The sequence below is a fragment of the Salmo trutta genome, chromosome 36, assembly GCF_901001165.1.
Source record: "Salmo trutta chromosome 36, fSalTru1.1, whole genome shotgun sequence".
Taxonomy (NCBI): Eukaryota; Metazoa; Chordata; class Actinopteri; order Salmoniformes; family Salmonidae; genus Salmo; species Salmo trutta.
The window spans coordinates 14,595,784-14,617,916 of NC_042992.1; the positions used below are offsets into that span (position 1 = coordinate 14,595,784).

The following is a 22,133-nucleotide window of genomic DNA, read 5'->3' on the forward strand; positions in this document are numbered from 1 at the left end:
CATCCGGGGTCTGCACCTTTTGGGGGGGGGGGGGGGGGGGGGTACTGTCACGTCCTGAACAGTATAAGGGGTTATTTGTTATTGTAGTTTGGTCAGGACGTGGCAGGGGTGTGTTTGTTTTGTGTTGTCTGGGTTTTTGGGTTGTGTTTTATGTTTTGTATTTCTATGTTCTATTTTCTAGTTTTTCTATTTCTATGTCTATTTTATTGTTTTGACCTTCAATTGGAGGCAGCTGTTCCTCATTGCCTCTAATTGAAGGTCCTATTTAGTAGGGGTGTTTTTCGATGGGTTTTGTGGGTAGTTGTTTCCTGTTTAGTGTTTGTTGCACCTGACAAGACTGTTTTCATCGTTATTTTTGTTCAGTGTTCATTTTTATTTAATAAAGAGAAAATGAGCATTCACATACCCGCTGCATGTTGGTCCAATTCATACGACGCCCGTGACAGTAGCGTTGTACAGATAAGCCAGAGTCATTATCTTAAGACCTAACTAACATTTTAATATCGGTCTGTGTCATTATGACTTGGGGAATTATTTATGACACATTGAACTTATTTAATTTGATCAATTCTAGGTGGCAAAGCTAAAAGGGGAGAAGATAGGGAGAAAAAATATGGATTGGATCCTGAAAAAGTGGCCAAAATAACTGGTGAGTAGGTTTTTGTTCATTGATTGCAAATTAGCATTTGACAGTGTGCGGGTATTGTCATGATATTTTCAAAAGAATATGACTTATGACTCATGGCATGCTACTGTAACTTCAATAATCTCCAAACTGCACACAGAGACATAAAAATGGTATTCATGAGTTCATCTGACTCTGGGGAAGTAGAAAAACGACCAGTAATCTCCAAATCGCCCAGTATCCCTTTAAAAATGAACACCCCATAACAGGGTTAGGGTCAATTTCAATTTAATAAATTGAAGATGTTCAAGGGATAGTTAAAGGGATGTTTGTGGCCAAATCCCCTCAAGTTAATACACTGCGTGCACAATTATTAGGCAAGTGAGTATTCTGATCTTATCATTGTTTCTATTCACATTTTCGAACTCCAAACCATTTAACTTGAATGCTTATTGGATTTAATCATTTTCAGGTGATATGTATTTGTGTAACGAGGGAGGGTGTGGCGAAAGTGAATAACACCTTATATCAAGGTGTACATAATTATTAGGCAGCCTCATTACCTCAGGTAAAATGGGCCAAAAAATAAATTTAACTGACACTGAAAAACCAAAAATGTAAAATACCTTTCAGACGGATGCGACACTCTTTAAATAGCTAAACTATTGAGGTGTGACCACCGGACATTCAAACGTTTTGTTGCAAATAGTCAACTGGGGCGCAAAAAACGCATGGGGAAGAAAAGGCGCAAATTAACTGCAAAAGACTTGAGAAGAATTAAACGTCAAACTACCAGGAACCCATTATCCTCCAGTGCCACCGTATTCCAGAACTACAACCTACCTGGAGTGTTCAGAAGTACAAGGTGTCAAGTGCTCAGAGACATGGCCAAGGTCAAGAAGACTGAAACAAGACCACCACTGAATAAGATTCACAAGTTGAAGCGTCAAGATTGGGCAAAGAAATACCTGAAGACAGATTTTTCAAAGGTTTTATGGACAGATGAAATTAAAGTGACTCTTGATGGACCAAATGGATGGGCCCGTGGCTGGATCAGTAATGGACACAGGGCACCACTTTGAGTCAGGTGCCAGCAAGGTGAAAGAGGGGTACTGGCATGGGCTGCTATCATTGAGGATGAGGTAGTTGGACCTTTTCGGGTTGAAGATGGACTGAAACTCAACTCCCAAACCTACTGCCAGTTTCTGGAAGATTCTTTCGTCAAACAGTGGTACAGGAAGAAGTCCTCAACATTCTAGAAGGCCATGATCTTAATGCAGGACAATGCTCCAACACATGCATCCAAGTACTCCACTGCTTGGCTAGCCAGCAAGGGCCTCAAAGATGCCTGAATAATGACCTGGCCCCCTTCCTCACCTGACTTAAATCCTATTGAGAACTTGTGGGCCCTTCTCAAACGTGAGATTTACAGTGACGGAAGACAATACACCTTTTTGAACAGCATTTGGGAGGCTGTGGTTGCTGCTTCAGCGAAAATTGATCGTGAACAGATCAAGAAACTGACAGACTCCATGGATGGAAGGCTCATGGCAGTTATTGAAAATAAGGGTGGCTATATTGGTCACAGAATATTTTTGAAAGGCCAAAAATGTTATATAATTGTCATTTTGTGTTACTTATCTGTTACACTTACTCTAAAAATTGAGAATAAACAAGTGAGTTGAGAGAAATTATTTTTGTAATTTAGTTGCCTAATAAGTCTGCACACTAATAGTTGCCAAATAATTGTGCACACTTATATATTTCCCTGAGAAAGACAAAACTCACTTTTCCTTTGTTAAACATTCAGGTTTGAGGTTCAATAACATTTTTGATTGACTGAGAGCATTGTGTTTGTTCAACAATAAAATTAATCACGAGGAATACAATTTGCCTAATAATTGTGCACGCAGTGTAGTGGCTAACAACTCGATTACAGTTGGATTACAGTTTCTTCTGGTACATAGACTACTTTCAGTGTAAGGAATCATCTGACTGGATATAAACTGTAAAAAAGTTAACTGTCCCTTAATTGAATTATAAGGCATTAATGGTCAAGGATTTTTATTAAACTGAATTTGATATGCTTTTCACAAACGTTTTTCAATTGAAAAAAAAAGAGTGTATTGGGCCTCCTGAGTGCATCGCAGTGCTAGAGGCGTCACTACAGACCCGGGTTCAATCCTGGGCTGTGTCACAACCAGCTGTGATTGGGAGTAGCATAGGATGGAGCACAATTGGCCCAGCGTCATCCGGGTTAGGGAAGGGTTTGGCCAGGTGGGGGGGCTCATCGCGCTCTAGCGACACCTTGTGGCTCCTTTTTTACTAATATCTTTATAGGATTTTTTTTCTTCAGCTCTATAGTCAACCAATTGAATCAATTTTATAAATATGTCACTTTCCAAAACAAAGCATTCTCATAGATCATCACATAATGATAACATCCTAGAATGTGGAAAGGGGTAGGAAGGGGTGATGGAGTGCATTTCTTAAGATTGACATCAATGTCCTTTCATTTACAGGAGTACACACACATACATGTACATAAATAGCCATATAAATATATTTAAACATCCAGGCCCAGCTCCCCTGGGCATAGGCCAGGCCCAACCCCCTGGACACAGGCCAGGCCCAGCCTCCCTGGACACAGGCCAGGCCCAGCCTCCCTGGACACAAGCCAGGCCCAGCCTCCCTGGACACAGGCCAGGCCCAGCCTCCCTGGACACAGGCCCAGCCTCCCTGGACACAGGCCAGGCCCAGCCTCCCTGGACACATGCCAGGCCCAGCCTCCCTGGACACAGGCCAGGCCCAGCCTCCCTGGACACAGGTCAGGCCCAGCCTCCCTGGACACAAGCCAGGCCCAGCCTCCCTGGACACAGGCCAGGCCCAGCCTCCCTGGACACAGGCCAGGCCCAGCCTCCCTGGACACAGGCCAGGCCCAGCCTCCCTGGACACAGGCCAGGCCCAGCCTCCCTGGACACAGGCCAGGCCCAGCCTCCCTGGACACAAGCCAGGCCCAGCCTCCCTGGACACAGGCCAGGCCCAGCCTCCCTGGACACAAGCCAGGCCCAGACTCCCTGGACACAGGCCAGGCCCAGCCTCCCTGGACACAGGCCAGGCCCAGCCTCCCTGGACACATGCCAGGCCCAGCCTCCCTGGACACAGGCCAGGCCCAGCCTCCCTGGACACAAGCCAGGCCCAGCCTCCCTGGACACAGGCCTCTGCAAAGTGCACTAACACTATTGTCACAGATGGTCGTGTGCTTGCCTTGTGAGCCTGGTAGTGTGCTTGCCTTGTAAACCTGGTTTGAAACTCTGAACTTCCTTTATCCTTGCTATCAGCACTACAGATAAAGATGACATTAGGATCTGAGACGTTATCACATACTGTACAGTCAGGTCCATAATTATTGGCATCCTTGATAAAGATTAGCAAAAAATACTATATAAAATCAATAATACAAATACTGAGAAATATTGAATGCTAAAAAAAGGGGGGGGGGATTATATTATGTTATACAATTGCTCAGAGAAAGAGATTTTGTTCAACAAGTAATACAAAAAAAAATTATGAAAAAGATAGGGGTCAAATTTATTGGCACCTCTGTTTTCAATATTCCTTTTCTGAAATGCGTTAAAGATTGCAGAACACATTGGGAGGGATTTTAGACCATTCCTCCATACATAATATTTCCTGATTTTGTGGTCAATTAACCATTTCTTTGTGAATTATGATTTGTGCTTGGTGTTATTGTCTTGCTAGAAGATCCACTTTCGGCAAAGTGTCCACTTGCAAGATCCACTTGTGACAAGAGTCATTAATATTTTTGGCTAAAATGTCCTGCTACTTGGTAAAGTTCATGGTGCCGTTGACCTTGAGGGGCAGGACCAGCCCGACAGTAATTGATTTGGGCTGGGCTTGGATTTACCGCGCTGTGTTAAAAAAATGACAGTGACTGGCGCAAGTTGTCTCTCACTCGTCCCTGCTGCAGCGACCAGGGACCACAGCACAGCAGCAATATTTATCGCGCTGTCCGTGGTGATGAAGCTGCAACAAAATTACAGGCATTTCTTACTTGTTTTTTCTCAGACTGAAAAGATCTGTTACCAAAATCCCAAATTTGTTTAGGAAAAACATTCCCTATTCCCTCAAACATTGCTCTCTTTGCGTGACACATGTATGCATCGCATGCACGTGACCAATGGGGCATGACCTATAGCATATCATAATCACGTCAATAAATTGGTTATAACAAACTCCAACACCATAACACATGGCAGCATCAACGATGTGGAGGACGGGAAAAAGAAACTTGAAACAGGCGAATGTTTCCTGGTTTCTCAGGAGGAAAAGGGGAAGTCAGATCTGTGGAATACATTTGACTTAGTTGTGGAAGCTACTGGAGATCAAGAAAAAGGAGGCTATATGAGCAAGCGCTGCCTGCATATGATGTGTGCCAAACAGGTGTTGTCAGATTACAATATTTAAACAGAACGGTGTAAACGACACTAAATAAAATATAAGTGTACCGGAGAGTCTGTTCTAATGAAAAAAAAGGTAAAGCCTTTATTCATGTAAAGACTAAAACAGTTGCATGCATTCGTGAGTGGAATTGCCAACATGTTGCAGTTTATTTATTGTTTAGGCTAATTATTCAAGGCTCCCTTTGCTATGTCATTTTAAAACCTAAAATGCTTGATTGCATTTCAAAGTATGAATGACATGAACGAATTATTGATTGATGCAGTAGCGTATAGGCTTTATTGAAATATTGGCCTAAGTAAGGTAGGGAAGTAAGACAGCTAAACAGGATGCACTCTTAGGCCTACAGCTCGAAGGTTGTTATACAAGGCTGCTATACTAAGCCTACTAATGATAATGACATTACTTATTATTATAATGATGATTATAATAATTATAAGATCAAGACAAGGAGGTATAGGAGCAAGAGCTGCATGTGTAGCCAATTATGTGTGACTAACAGATGCTGTTATGTTACAATATTATTATATTTCTGACCATTTGGAAAAGTGTAAACAACACTGAATAAATTATATTAAAGATAAAAAAACTGCTGAAATAGTTTTATCCGACATGTTGCAGTAGTGTGAGGCTTGAAGCTCATATAATCAGTAGGCTATTAAACAAACCCTCAAACAGGCAACAGAAGCAGGGTCTGTCTTATTTCTGTAGATATATATGGATGATTTATAAAGCCAGGCACATTTAACAGTTAGGCTATTGATTATAGACCTAATTAAGTTGGGGTTTCCTCTCTCCTCTATTTTGTTAGATAATTAGGGCAATGGATGTTTTCTCTTCTTACTCCGCTGCTGCCTCCACCGCATTGTTCTCAACACCAATATGCTGAGTAGCTTTGCTATTATGCACATAGCAACATGGTCCAGGAAAAGACGCCAGTTCAACGGAGCTCTGAAGATTATGTTTCAGAACCGCAGATACGACCGCTATCCAACGCAGCAGAAAGCGTTTGTTTTAAAATAAGATTTTTTCTTATTAGTGTTGCACAACCATATACAATTTCAGTAGCACGTCGTAGAGTAATGGGGATGCGTGGCCTCAGCCATGGATTAGTCCAGAGACAGGCGTGAATCGGACGGGTGGCTTGTGTCCATTTGCTGCTGCTCAATTAAAGAAATCTCAGTCGACCAACATCCTATCGACCAAAAAAAATCAACCCGTCGATTAAATGGGGTAACGTTTGGCTAATCTTGGCCTAGGATAAAAAATACTTCCTGTTTTTACTGATTGACCAACTTCCTCCCCATGTTTCTGTTCCAAATGCTATACCGCCACCTGCTGGACTGGTGGTCATAATGCTTTGACATTGAAATCAAATTGTATTTGTCACATGCTTCGTAAAACAGCTGGTCAAGACTAACAGTAAAATGCTTACAAGTCCTTTTCCAACAATACAGAGTTAAAGATAAAATAGAAATAGTGACCCAAGGAATAAATACATGGTGAATAACAATGTGTAAAAAATACCATGGCTATATACAGGGAGTACCAGTACAGTCAAAAGCACAGAGAGGCATTATTTGTCACTATAAGTATATTGTGTTAATGTGTACCACATACACATTTTAAAACTACAAATAATAATCACCCAAAAATAAATAATGCTGGATTGATGCAGACAAAATAACAATAAGTCTTGATAAATTATCCTATGTTTGGCTGTTTATTTGGTTCTGAGAACAACACATTACAACAATTTGTGTTTCAATGAAGACTTACAAATCATTGACATAAGTTATACGGAGTAGTTTAGCAAAGTGTGCCCCTTCAAGTTCTTCAAAGAGCATAGCTGTCACAGGCGGCTGAAGAACCTTCAGTAGAGGTTATAACCAGGGGGCAGTAGGTAATACGGTAAAAGAGCACACAACACTGATGTCTCCACTTGCTTGTTCCAATATGGGAAAGGCTTCAACTATTACGGAGACATCTAACTTCTATAGAGATGCATCTGCAATGAGACCCAGGCATTTTTTTTGGAATGACTACCATGCACTCTTAGAAAAAAAGGTTCTGGATAGAACCGAAAAGGGTTCTATTTCTTGCTTCATACTGTATATGGCACTGTATATGGTTCTTCACTGAAACAAAATGGGTTCCATATAGGGAACCAATTTCAGTTCTATATAGAACATTAAGGGGTGCCATATTGGAAGCAAGCATAGTACCCTTTTTGGTTGTATCCAGAACCATTTTTTCTAAGAGTGTGTCTTGGCCAGTCCATAATGACGATACAAGACTGACAGATAAAAACCAATTAGTTCCTAGGATTTACATGCAACTTTGTCTATGTGCTAAAACAAAGAAAGAAATTGGTTACTGCTTTAAGAACAATGTTTACAATGAACGTTTTTGTTTCCTTAAGAGCATTCTCAAAAAAAGTCAAACATATTCAAACTTGTAACTTTTACATTTTCCAACTTGTCCATTTCCTTTTCAACATGATTTCACAATTAAATCTGGACAAAATAACTTTTCTGAACAGGCTTAATTATTTTAAGGCCATTTATATAGAACTTGAACAGTAACAGTCCCTGCTATTAGTGAAGCCCCCGAGAACAAGATCTAAAACCTAGTGAGCTGTGTCCACATAATGGGAACACGACTTAGAGCAGTTATAAAAGAACGCATAAAGATGATAATTGTTCGTTATCAAAATACTGCAGCTGATTATAATGATACCAAACTGAGGGGATGTATGCATTGGGACTACTGCAATATACCATTTCTGGTGCTATCTAAATTCACTATAAATACAAAAATAATATCACAACAATATCTTTCCGACCATTTTGAGGAGGTTGGGGCTAGGTGGATAGGGGAAACAGAAGAGGAATATAATGGGAACAGAGGAGGCTGGTGGGAGGAGCTATAGGAGGACGGGCTCATTGTAATGGCTGGAATGGAATAAATGGAACAGCATCAAACATATGGAAACCACGTTTGTTCCAATTATTCCATTCCAGCCGTTACAATGAGCCTGTCCTCCTATAGCTCCTCCCACCAGCATCCTCTGCATGGGAACACTGTCAGTGAAAGCCAAGGGGGATCACCAAACCAGTATATGTATTCAGAGGAAGAGCAGAAGGGAAGAAAGAGAGTGCATTAGGTATGGAAAACATTGGTCATACCCTTAATTTAATAGCATTAGATGTGGACGCAAATGATATAGTGCATTCGGAAAGTATTCAGACCCATTGATTTTTTCCCACATTTTGTTATGTTACAGCCTTATTTTAAAATTGATTAAATAATTTTTTCACTCAGCAATCTACACACAATACCCCACAATGACAAAGCGAAAACAGGTTTTTCAAAATTTTTGCAAATGTATCTATATATAAATATATATAAAACGTATTTACATAAGTAATCAGACCCTTTGCTATGAGACTCCAAATTGAGCTCAGGTGCATCCTGTTTCCATTGATCATCATTGAGATGTTTCTACAACTTGATTGGAGTCCACCTGTGGTAAATTCAATTGATTGGACATGATTTGGAAAGGCACACACCTGTCTATATAAGGTCCCACAGTTGACAGTGCATGTCAGAGCAAAAACCAAGCCATGAGATCGAAGGAATTGTCCACAGAGCTCCGAGACAGGATTGTGTCGAGGCACAGATCTGGGGAAGGGTACCAAACATTTATGAAGCATTCAAGGTCCCCAAGAACACAGTGGCCTCCATCATTTTTAAATAGAAGTTTGGAACCACCAAGACTCTTCATAGAGCTGGCCACCCGGCCAAACTGAGCAATCGGGGGTGAAGGGCCTTGGTCAGGGAGGTGACCATGAACCCTATGGTCACTCCGACAGAGCTGCAAAGTTCCTCTGTGGAGATGGGAGAACCTTCCAGAAGGACAACCATCTTTGCAGCGCTCCACCAATCAGGCCTTTATGGAGAGTGGCCAGATGGAAGCCACTCCTCAGTAAAAGGCACATAACAGCCTGCTTGGAGTTTGTCAAAGGCACCTAAAGGACTCTCAGACCATGAGAAACCAGATTCTCTGGTCTGATGAAAGCAAGATTGAACTCTTTGGCCTGAATGCCAAGCGTCACGTCTGGAGGAAACCTGGTGCCATCCCAATGGTGAAGCATGGTGGTGGCAGCATCATGCTGTGGGGATGTCAGGATCAAGGGAAAGATGAACGAGAGAGATCCTTAATGAAAACTTGCTCCAGTGTACTCAGGACTTCAGACTGGGGGCGAAGGTTCACCTTCCAACAGAACAATGACCCTAAGCACACAGCCAAGACAACGCAGGAGTGGCTTTGGGACAAGTCTCTGAATGTCCTTGAGTGGCCCAGCCAAATCTTTAACCCGATCTAACATCTCTGGAGAGACCTGAAAAAAGCTGTGCAGCAATGCTCCCCATCCAACCCGACAGAGCTTGAGAGGATCTGCAGAGAATGGGAGAAACTCCCCAAATAAAGGTGTGCCAAGCTCGTAGCATCATACCAAGAAGTCTCAAGGCTGTAATCGCTGCCAAAGGTTCTTCAACAAAGTACTGAGTAAAGGGTCTGAATACTTATGTAAATGTCATATTTCAAATATTTATTTCTAATAAATTTGCAAACATTTCTAAAAACCTGTTTTTGCTTTGTCATTATTGTGTGTAGATTGATAAGGGTAAAAAACAATTTAATCAATTTTAGAATGTCAAAGGGTCTGAATACTTTCCGAATACTGTACCAATGAGAGTGATCTATTGTGAAGAGAATAGGATGGATCCTTGGCGAATAGGAGAGAGATATACTGTTCCAAAGGGAGGGTTACATGATGATGGGTAAGAGAGAAATTTCGCAGGACTACATGGGGAAAGATTGGATGAGAGAGCAGTCAAACAGTAGCGCAATGGCAAGATGCATATGGCCAATGATAGGTTGGGAGATACGTCAGTCAAAGGTTACTAAGTGACACTGATGTCCACGAAGTGAAGTGATGTCCACATGTTAAATGATTGGGCGAGAGATGTGTCAATCAGAGGGTGGATGGTCGGTCAGAGATGGGAAACACAGGTGAGCTGTCAGGCTGTGGGGTCATAAAGCTCGACGCCGGACGAGGGCAGGTGCAAATGTCCACCGGTCACACTGGGGAGCACAGAGAGGTCTGGTAGGTTGCTGAGATGAGAACGCAGATCCTTCCGTACCTGGGTCACACGCGCCAGCTTGCGCTTGTACTCCTGAAACAACAAGAATAGGTGTGAGGAATAATGTGACATTTTTTTGTACAACATTAGATTTGGAGTTGGAAATGCTGTTCAATTGTTAGACATCTTCATCTTGGAGTTCACTGTAAACCTTGTAGCTCATTGTGAACCTTGTAGCACAATGGTTAGGAAAGGGAGGATTTACAAGGAACTTGGGCACATCAGATTAAACTGATGACATTCAATCATTTCTGTTTCATTGTGAACCCCTATTTACTTTTATAAGTGGCTAAAATATAACATTTTGAATGAAAAAGTGAGTTGTAGGTGGTTTTATATTATTAGTGTGTGTGTTAGTATTTTGTTTCTTTTTTACTAAAAACCATCATCATCCTACATAAACCTCTCACATCAGGATCACAGAGGGGTGGCAAGGTAAATATTCCTTTAAGACCTTTACTATAACCATTCTGTCATTAAAGTTGTGAGCTATAAGATCGTTTCGTTACATTTCAAGTGACAGAAATACTTGTGTTCGATCAATTAATTTCTTTACTACAGAGAAAAACAGGTGTTTCCTTATCTCCTATTTTTGGGCAGTGTGACTAATCTAACTATTCAAATAAGCATTAAGGCCCAATTAATAGTACAGTATGGGAGAAAGTCAACCTTATAGGCAAGTCAAGGATATACTAAGGCCTGTAACCAAGGCCCAGTTTGACAAACAACCCCTTAGCAATTGAAGTGTCAGACTCCCCTATGCTAGTATTGACCCAGTCATGTATTCAACCCATAGCCTGAATGTGGGGGAGTAAAACCACCCAGAGTACAAGGTGAGACAGAAAATAGTCAAAGCCAAAAGACCCATCACTAGAAGATGTGTGTTTAGAACTGGTGGTCGACAACACTGGTCCTGGGGAGCTGCAGAGTTCAGCTTTTTATTCCAGCCAAGCTAACACACCTGATTAAACTCATTGTGGTCCCAATTATTAGGGATTACTTGTATTATCACAAGGGATGATTTGGTGTGTTAGTGCTGAGCGGGTTCAAAATACTTCCCATACTGCAGCCCTCCAGGACCAGAGTTGCCCACCCCTGGTTCAGGGGCTTGACAATTCAAATTGAGAAGAAACCAAAATCATATGGGCAGACCAGTAAAAATAATGATCAAACTATGAATATAATTTACACTTGCTGAAAATACCTTCAATGGCATTTTAACTACCCCAGTATGAGTCAGAATATTATTTGGAACTTTAGATTCAGTTTATAACACTCTAGCCATCTGTAAATGCACTTCATTTCAAATAAATGGACAAATGTCACATGGGCCTGTCTGTTATAACTTAACTGTGTGCATTGTGTTTCCAAATGATTGTAAGAGGCATGAGACATTTGACTCATATTGTACATTTGAGGTTACTGTTAGAGTACACATTTTAATAGCATTCAAGTACATTTTTCTGCTATAGTTTTTGTGTTATTTTGTTGAAGTCATGACCTCACTGACTATTTGCAATGTAAAGTATCTGTTCATGAACGACTATCAAAACTGGGTTTTAAAAATGTGTTTGTTATAGAAAAAACGTATGTCTTATGTAATAACATAGCAGGTGAAGTTTGATTGTTTTTATGCTAAATAAGACACTGTTTAATGAATATGTATTCAATATAATGACACTCAAAAGTAAAGTCATTGAAATTGGACTGGAGTAATGCAATGCAACCCCCACCAGTACAAACACAAGTAGTATCAAATAACAGCACTCACAGATTCACTTTTATTTTCTCATTTATTTTTCTTTATTACAAGAGAGATTTGTTGAACTGCAGATACACTGCAGATACAGAGACCAGGAGATGTGATCTTGCTCAGTTCCTGTGGGTAAAGGCTGGACAGTTAAGCATTCACCAATTACAAAACAGTAAATTAGTGTATTAGAAACCAATGGAAATATTGTGTTGTTTTGCAAGCAATTGGGTGAGATGTCATCTTTGCTTAAGCCTTCGGGACCTGAACTAACCATGGGGGAGCAAGACGCCACTGATAAGTGGAGAGAGGCATAATGACTTGAATCCTAACTTGAGGTAAACATGTAACTCAAACCATGGTGCAAATCTCCCATTGACAATGTGGGATTTGCATGAAAGTTCCAGTTAAGCATGTCTATGTCAAGTTTAGGAAAGGCCAAATGAGTTTAAACTGAACAACTATTTTGCCCCATGGATGTTTTCTTTAGTAGGGCACAGAATAATATTATTCTTCAGAAGAGTTGCTTTTTGCCAAGCACTATTTTGAGCATTCTTTGTTCAATTCCATTGGTGAGATGCAAAACATACCATTTGAAAGGGTGAAATGATACAGGGCTACAAGAGAAAAATACATGCTACAAAAACAAACACACAAAGACTGAATGAAACAACATGCGAGACAGACAGACACAATGAAGACGGAGAATGATAGAAAAGGGTGTGTAGTGAAAAAAGAAAGGTGATTATTTACTTCTAGTTTCTGCTCGTTCTGGGCCAGGCCGTCCCTCTGGCTGTGTAGAAACAGGGTGAGCGTCCTCGTAAGCTGCCGCCGGTCATCGATCTCCGCCGCCAAACGGCCGCTGAAGTCCGCCAGCAGCATGCACGCCTCCTCCACCAGCCTGAACAGGCGCTCACCCTGCTCTTTATCTGAGACACACAGAATGGTTCAATGGTTTATTGGGGCACATCTCATCCAACATATGAATGTCTTCAATGATGACAAATGATATCAAGCACGCGCGCACACACACACGTTTTACTATACTTGTGAGTACCAGAAGTCCTCACAAGAATAGCAAACCAACTAAAATTCAGAAGTGAGCACATTTTGCCGGTCCTCACTTGTAAACAGGCTATTTTAGCCTTAGGGGTTAGGGTTAAGGTTAGAATTAGGGTTATGGGTCCAATCAAGTATAGTATGACATACTTGTGTGGGTCCAATGAGCATAGGTTGGGGATGTAATTTACCCATCAAACAGCCCTTCGTCAGTTGTGGCTGACTGAGGTAGGACTTATCATGTGATTGAAAGATTTGTTACTTGTATGGCCAACTAATGTACAATGGGCCTTATTTTCGGCTGGCGTTAAGGTGTTAAAACGCACGTTAGTTTGCAATTTCATCATTTAAAAACTGCCGCACTGGCATTTTCCATCCCTAACGCCAGGTTCGGCAATTTACCTGTCTTATATCAGCTCGCTTAACGCTCAAATGGGAGGGGTGGAAATATTTGAGGTGTGTCCTTAAAAACATGATCCAAGTTTCTATTTTCAGGCAGTGCTGATAGGATACTTAAGACCAACCAAAAGCTGGTTTTAGTGGTAACGCAGTTGGTTATGATACAGCCTATCTAGCCGTGACACACACTGCCCATATGGACATAGAACAAGAGTAGCATAATGTTATTTTGGTGCCTTTATACTAGAACCATAAAAAAACCAATGTTTCCCCCCCAACCATTTAATTTATTTGGTTAAAAACCAAGCATAGCCTCCTTTCCTCTCAATAAAGGCTTTTTTTTGTCCTGCCCAAGTGAAGTAGACAAGACTGTTGATAAAGAGATTGGCTGCTGAGACCGCTGGGAAATAAATCTTAATCACCAAAGCTTTATTCACATATAATGTTTGAGAGGAGTAGAACAGTGATCTGACATTCCCTTTCTATATATGCATGGTAGGCAGGCCCACATTATTTTAGCCATGCAGGTCCCGTTTTGGAAGTAAGTAAACCCCCCTGAGGCTACATGTCCATACCATCATGAAAAGAGAACCTTGGTGAATACCGGTGAACCTCGTATTAACAAGTTATCTGTAACCTGCAACAATTGCTTGTTTTCTGTTTTATATGTTCAAAACCCAAGCCCGCCCATAGGCCTACTATAACTAAGGCTGGTTCAATAGAAATGAGTGTCTTTTTTATCTTGGCGATTTCATATCATTACAGTTTACATTCATTCATTGTTGTTGTAAAGAAAACTATTTAACTTTTATTACAATCAAAACAAAACAAGCAATCTCATTACAATGATTCACCTGGTTTTATGGTAACAACGTCTGTGGTGCGCATGCAACTTCTGGGGATGTGAAAATGTGATCTGATCTGTAAGATGTTTCCGATTATGTTCATAAAACATAGGCCTATTTGGGAGCAGTATAGCATGAGTGGACATTCTCCCTTTCTCTTTATAGTGGATCTTTGTCCAGCTACTGTGAAAAAGTTTAGATGTGTGTAAAATTCTCCATAGTCTGAGTTGTTTTAAAATGATATACCCACGGGGAGAAATTATGGTGCCTGTGGTTTTGTTTAGAACTTGATTATAATTACTTGTACTCTTTTTCAATAATGCATTTAATCTATTTTTTTTTTTTTTACTATGTTTAGCATGTCCATGCTCAGCCATAACGCAATTTACAGTAGGCCTAGCCCCTATATCAGTGTCTAAGCTATTGTAGCCACTTAGAACAATGTGGACTGCAAATGGCTTCATGTTAACTATGTAGCCAAGATAGGTCTACATTTTGTTATTTTGTTTCTGTAAGCCATTTAACAAACTATAAACTGGACTAACATTGGAATTGGAGTTGATTCCAAGGCAATACATAAAATACCATAAATACACAACTTGAAGCAAACCACATATTTCGCCATGGCGCACATTCTGATTGGCCAGTGAGGCCTCGACACACCCACAACGTGTTTATTCATCAAAACCCAGGCCTTTCACTCCAACGCCAATTGTAAGTGAAAATAACAAAAATATTTCTGACACACCCCTGAACCTATAGCGCTACCGGCAGCACTTAGACTTACCATTGTGTTAGGTTTGTTCAAATAAAGCCCAGTATGTTTCACAACCTTTATTTAACTAGGCAAGTTACAGCCTACCCCGGCCAAACCATCCCCTACCCCGGCCAAACCATCCCCTACCCCGGCCAAACCATCCCCTAACCCGGCCAAACTTTCCCCTACCCCGGCCAAACCATCCCCTAACCCGGACAACGCTGGGCCAATTGTGCGTCGCACTATGGGACTCCCGATCACGGCTGTTTGTGATACAACCCGGGATCGAACCAGGGTCTGTAGTGACGCCTCTAGCACTGAGATGCAGTGCCTTAGACCGCTGCGCCACTCGGGAGCCCTTACATGTAAAACAACACATTTCACTGCACCTATCTGGTGTATGTGACAAAATATTTTGTGTTTGTTTAACTGACTGGAAGTAGTATTTATATGTAGCATGGTGTCTCGGTCTTTGTTTTTCCCCAGAGGACAGCACTAACACGGTCCATTCACTTCCAAAAACTAGGCTATACACACAGCTGGGTCAACTGCACCCTGTACCCCACCCCTTCCAACAACAGCATTCTCTTGAGCATGGCTGATTGTAGCGAATGGGAGTGTGGGATGGGAGTGTGGGATAGAGGTGTGTGCCAGGGCCTACCTGTGATCCTGTGCAGCAGTGACGTGTCCTGCACCTCAGCAGGCAAGGAGGAGATTCGCTGGCGCAGTGCTGAGTCCCCAGAGGCTGCATTCTCAAGCTCCTGCAGGGCCCGGATTAACTCTGCCGTCTGACGGGGAAGGGAGGGGCAGGTAGAGGAGAGGTAGAAAAAGAGGGAAGAAGGGGAGAGTGAGGAGACAGGGGGAGCAAAGTGTGAAGGAATGGGAGGTCAGGAAAATGGAGAGGAAAGGAGAAGGAAGAAATGACAGCGACGGGGGATAAAGGAGAATAGTCCCACATTGCAGTTAGAAAGTAGGTCAAACATCTAAAACAAAGAACTAACAAAGCAACTTGTCTTAAAAAAGCCATGTGACTACCAAAACTATTAAGTTACGTGGGATACTAAGAGGTGAATGCAATGAAAAATAACCTCTGTTTGGTTAAATTAATCTAGCCACTACACCCCCCTGTGATGGGCTGGGTTGGCCTGTACCTGTGGGGGCTCTGCGGGGGAGCTTTGGGAGGCCAAGTCCTGGTCGTCCAGTTGAATCTCCTCATACGGCCTCTTCTTGGCCTTCTTCTCTCCCACTGTGGAACATGTATACAGGGTGAGCGATCATGGGAACAGAGAGAGATGGAAAAAAGATGGCATGATACTATTTCACATCCTTTATTGACACTCATGTGAAGTAATGACTATGGAATTCCAATACCTCCTGTCAAGCATACTATGTTTTCAGATCAGAGTAGATGGAGGACGGGACAAGGGAGAAAGCATCCCGTTTTCAGACGAGGAAGCCACTGAGCGCGGAGAGACAAACCGGAGGTCTCTTGGTTAGGAGGCTACTTACGCAAGACGTGTGAGAGCTGGTCCAGCAGGTTGTTCTCATACACAGCCCTCTCCTGCCAGATGGACAGAACCCGGCCCAGCTGTTTCTTACAGGGGTCCTCTCCTTCCCTGCACGCACACATACACACGTCTAATTTCCATCAACAGGCTCATGCCCCAACTACTACTGTAGGGAAAACAGTGGGAGACAGATTTAGTTGTGCATCTCACCCCTCACCTGGACACATGTTTGAAGGCATCAACAATGACAGGAGCAAAGTCCTGGGTGAACTCAGGTCCTTTCTTCTTGCTGTTCTGGATGACGTCGTTGGCGAGGTAGAGGAAGGTGAGCTTCCTGGATACCTTGGCTGCAGACACAGATCAGTCAACTGTGGGAAACTGATTCAGAGCAGAGTTAAACTATACAAAGCCTAGCAACACAGACAAGTGTCAACAAATGCATCTGCTAGGCTTCAACTCAGGATACCTTTCTTGACACTCAGACAGACTACACAAAATTAACTTAGAGCCCACTTAGGCCTTAACACGTAAACACTGGCTGACTATAAGAGCAGAAAAGTATGACGCTGCATAATATAGCCTAATTTACATAGCCCACACATAATGCAGTTGACAAACAGGTGTTGTTATATAGCTCTATTGTATGAGGAAGATCTGTCTCTAGGCAGATAGGGGGTTCTTTCTCCAAGGCTAAGCAAAGAAACACATGCTTCTCCCTGGTTCATGTATTGAGAGAGCAAATCAACCCCAAGTGACACGACTGGGCCCACCCCCCCCAAGCCACTGCCCTGTACACACACACACCATGGTGACAAGGAGCCCTTAAGAAAAAGAGGACATTTTAGGAACTGCACACCACTTCTCTAATTTAAATCCCAGCTCCATTAATGCGCAAGAATCTATAAAGAGGGCCTAGATGTATCCTTTGCAATAGTTCACAGCTTTGATGTACCGACACTGAACTGTGAACTGTCGGCATTGGAGGTTTAGACAATCACTGACTGTACACAGCACAAAATCAGGCTTCGTAGCTGTTCGTACGGACTTAAAGCCAGATATCCCTTTTTGTGATTAGTGAGCATCAACCACCAAGCACAGCGATGACAACAGGAAATCAGAAACCTAGAAAAGGAGACCACAACTCTGTCCACGAGTCAGCTACAGAGAACCCTCTGAGGCAGAGAACTGAGATGACATCCGATGCTATTCCCAGTCCAGAGAAGAGTCAGCAGCTCCCAAAATACAGAGGGCCAACTGGGATATCATTAGGCTCTTTTACCCAAAGGAAAACCGAGAGCATGCATCAAAATACCACTCCCTACCAACTAGCTAGCACACAAGCTCAGACCTCATACATTTATATCTATGCAGTAGGCGAGATAAGATAGACAGGTACCGGTAAGTTAATGTCATACACAACAGATGGGTTTTTTAAAGCTTAATTTGACCAGGTATATTGATTTTACTTGGTAAGATGTATGCCAATGCAGATTGTCCTCTTCTCTGGTACATTTTATGCACACTCAACATCTGTGATCTGATCACCAATTTCACATGGCAAAACACTACAAATAACCTGAGCTCAATCAACAACAAAAACATTAAAGCCACTCTGCATCTTTCTACAAGTCAATTTGGACGATATAACAGTTTCCCAAAGGTATTCACACATTGACACCTTGTGGCAGTGTAGTGTGAGAAATCCTTAGATACAAAGGTCATATTTGTGTTTCTAGGTCTTCATTTTATTGCGAACTTTTATTGGCAAAGCAGGGAATGTAGGCCTAGATGAGTAAAATAGGTAGACTAATGTCAGTATGTCATCCTATTTCACAGATATTGCCCATGGCTCATGTGCAGTGAAGTTCGTGGATCGGCACTTTTTGAGCAGGTGCATGCAGCACACACAAGCTAACTACATGTGTAAACGATGATGGGCAGCAAAGCTTACCCTTGGTCACATGTGGGTTTGCTACCTTACCCTGCTTTTAAATTGAACATACTAGGAAATGTCTGGCAGTGAAGTAGGCTCCCAATGCGAAGGGCTGTTTAGCTGTAACAAGACTGCCTGGTTTTAGGACTCAAATGACTAGCTAGTAGCTACTGCCTTCTCGTTCACTATCTGAGCAATCACTCCAATGACGTGACTTTGATATACAAATTAGCTAGGCAGTCCAACTAAATTTCAAGTTTACAAAAGAGTAGACTTGTGAGCTAACGTAGCTAGGTGGCAGCTGAGTGGCCTGAATGGGGCCTCGCGTCAGTCTAGTTATCCATACAAGCAAAGACCTTGCTTAGCAGGGTGATCGTTAACCTCTACACTTGAATGTAGACATGCCTCCACCGTGTGACGCCGACTACCCCACCCTGGCACTGTAGGAGAGGAGCGAGCTAGCTAGCTAAAACAACTAAAGTTAAGCTAACTAGCTAGTTAGTAAGCATTAATAACTACACTATTAGCAAAAAAAGTTTAGCCACAAATCTATCTAGCTACAGTAACTGGCGGTTCGATACTTTACTAGCAAACTGACGTTATTTAGATTAGAGAAAAGTGAATGGCATATCGTTAGCTAGCTAGTAGCTGACGTTAGTTGGGATGTGGTCAAGTGAAAGAGCTGGCTAGCTACACTACAGTAACCTTTGCAAGTAAACAAACATAAAATGTTATCTAACGTTAGCAACACTTAGACGGTGTACGTTAATAATTCCTAGCTAACTGAACAAAACTTGGAGATAAATGTTATTATTGATTAATATATTTTAGCTAGCTAACATTACCTTTTTTCAATTCGTTGAACCAAACGTTGACGATGGTCTTCGAGTGTTTTCTATGATGGATAAGCCACAGTGACAGAGTCTGGACACTTTGTTGGGAATTGCTAAGCTCCGATAGTTTCTTTTCCAAAGCTGCCTCTGAAAAGGCCGACATGTCAACGATAATGTCAAATAATGAGAAAATAGTTCTCTACCAGATATTGGATGCTAGCTAGGTCATACAGCTAAGGTTAGCAATCTACCTAGCTAGCTAGCACGCAATGTGTTGTGCAAAAGCTACAGCCCTGTGTCTACCGAAGGACGCAGAGTCATTTGTGTCTGTTTAGAGCAAAATGTATCTAAAGTATACACCACGGTTGCCAGGTCTAGCTAAAACTTATATATACACTCATGACCTCTGAATACCCTCCCACAAAATTGTTTTTTCGCAGCAAGAGAGGAGTTGCCACATTTATCCAATTAACCATTTTTCCATAAGCAAATTAAAAAGCAATATCGAAATCATTTTTAACAACCTAGGCTAAGAAGCAAAATTCGGTTTTCCACCAAAATAATAATGATTGCAAGTTTAAGAATATGTCGCAAGAGAGAAGATAAATCACACTTACTAAACTCTCCAGATCATTTCCCGTCAATTTATGTTGATTTAATTTGTTTTGACTGTTATAATTAAGCAATAATGCCCGAGGAGGTGTGGTATATGGCCAATATACCACAGCGAAGGGTTGTTCTAAGACATAGCCCTTAGCTGTGGTATATTGGCCATATACAGTGCATTCGGAAAGTATTCAGACCCCTTGACTTTTTCCACATTTTGTTAAGTTACAGCCTTATTAAAAAATGTATGAAATAGTTTTCTTCCTTCATCAATTAAAAAAACCACACCCCATAATGACAAAGCAAAAACAGGTTTTTAGACATTTTATAAAAGAAAAAAACTGAAATATCACATTTACATAACAATTCAGACCCTTTACTCAGTACTTTGTTAATAAAGCACCTTTGGCAGTTATTACAGCATTGAGTCTTCTTGGGTATGAAGCTAAAAGCTTGGCACACCTGTATTTGGGGAGTTTCTCCCATTCTTCTCTGCAGGTCCTCTCAAGCACTGTCAAGTTGGATGGAGAGCCTCTCCACAGCTATTTTCAGGTCTCTTCAGGAATTTTCGATCGGGTTCAAGTCCAGGCTCTGGCTGGGCCACTCAAGGACATTCAGAGACTTGTCCCGAAGTCACTCTTGCGTTATCTTGGCTGGGCTCCTGAGTGGCGCAGCGGTCTAAGGCACTGCATCTCAGTGCAAGAGGCGACACTACAGTCCCTGGTTTGAATCCAGGCTTAATCACATCCGGCCGTGATTGGGAGTCTTTTTATTTCAATAGGCATAGGCTATTGACTAAAATCTGGGTTTAAAATTGCAATTCAACTTTGCAATGGTTTGCTGAGCTAGATGCAGGTAGCCTATAGCCCCTGTCAGGCAGACATCTCATTTCAGGGAAAAGTCCACAATGAAACTGGCATGAAATGTGGAGAATGATACATTTGCGATAGAGCTGTGACCATGATCACAATTGATGACTTCCAAATTAATTAACCAAATATGGCCATTAACAATGGCATAATAACACAAGGCTACAACAATAATCTGAGTTATAGGCAATTTATTAAAACCGTTTACCAGCTCCAGGTGGGCTGCACAAGTGGCACAAATTGATTTGCAATGACTCCATTGACATCGTAAATTCAACATATTTATTGTATCAAATGGTAGGCTATACCCTACAATGCCATATCAATTAATACCCTACTTGATGGCCAACAAATGCAAATGTCCCCTATCATTCACATTTAATGTCATTTTCATTGTGGACTTTTTCCCCATAACAGAAGCACGCGAGGAAGTTCCATAACTTCAATTTCAAACCCTAGAACTGAGCATGAGTAAAACCCTTAGCTTGATACGGTTATCCATGAGAAAAGCCGACATTAGAATGCAATTTAGAATGTATCTCAATCAATCAAATGTATTTATAAAGCCCTTTTTTACATCAGCAGATGTCACAAAGTGCTATACAGGAACCCAGCCTAAAACCCCAAACAATGCAGATGAAGTCGTTTTCCAATGCTTTGTTGCCGTTATGTAAGTTCTAACGCGCTAATATGTTTTATGGAAAAAGGATCTCTCCATAAAGACATATCTAAATAGCCTACCTACAACTGCTAAAAAGTTGTCATGACGTGTTGCTCTGTCGCACTCAGCTGCCCCTGCAGGAGCACTATCACAACCAGGGCTCTCAACGCACACACACACCCACCCCTCTGGCCCTCCCCCTCCACACCACTCACTCTGTAACAGCCTAGTCACTGCCTGATAGTCAGCAGCAGCAGGTCACAATGAAATATACTGTATTAATATGTTTTTAAGATAAATGTCATGGCGGCCGCAGTGCAATTTAGAAGTATTCCAAAAATCCGCCCCCCGCGACAAATAGATTTTCACCAGCGACATCATTTTCAAAGTAGCCCAATTGGCAAGAAAATCACGAACATGGCAACCCTGATTATATATATATTTTTTATAACCTTTATTTAGCTAGGCAAGTCAGTTTAGAACAAATTCGTATTTTCAATGACGGCTTACCCCTGACAACGCTGTGCCAATTGTGCACAGCTGGGACTCCCAATCACGGCCAGATGTGATACAGCCTGGATTCGAACCAGGGTGTCTG

General features: G+C 41.8%; 1 protein-coding gene across 3 annotated transcripts; it reads right to left on the reverse strand.

The window, feature by feature from the left end:
• Positions 1–9,758: 9,758 nt before the first annotated feature.
• LOC115175496 (regulation of nuclear pre-mRNA domain-containing protein 1A) lies at positions 9,759–19,824 on the reverse strand. 3 transcript variants are annotated; one of them, XM_029734762.1, is made up of 7 exons: positions 19,412–19,822; positions 16,851–16,980; positions 16,635–16,741; positions 16,277–16,371; positions 15,787–15,913; positions 12,819–12,994; positions 9,759–10,348 (listed from the first exon to the last, which is right to left on the reverse strand). In XM_029734762.1, the coding sequence occupies exons 1-7, from the start codon at positions 19,560–19,562 to the stop codon at positions 10,193–10,195; spliced, it is 942 nt and encodes a 313-aa protein (XP_029590622.1). In that variant the 5' UTR covers positions 19,563–19,822; the 3' UTR covers positions 9,759–10,192. The 3 variants fall into 3 exon arrangements, with proteins under 3 accessions (XP_029590622.1, XP_029590623.1, XP_029590621.1); XM_029734763.1 differs by lacking the exon at positions 9,759–10,348 and adding an exon at positions 12,090–12,194 and having other exon boundaries at positions 19,412–19,821; XM_029734761.1 differs by lacking the exon at positions 9,759–10,348 and having other exon boundaries at positions 12,093–12,994; positions 19,412–19,824.
• Between the last annotated feature and the right edge of the window lie 2,309 nt (positions 19,825–22,133).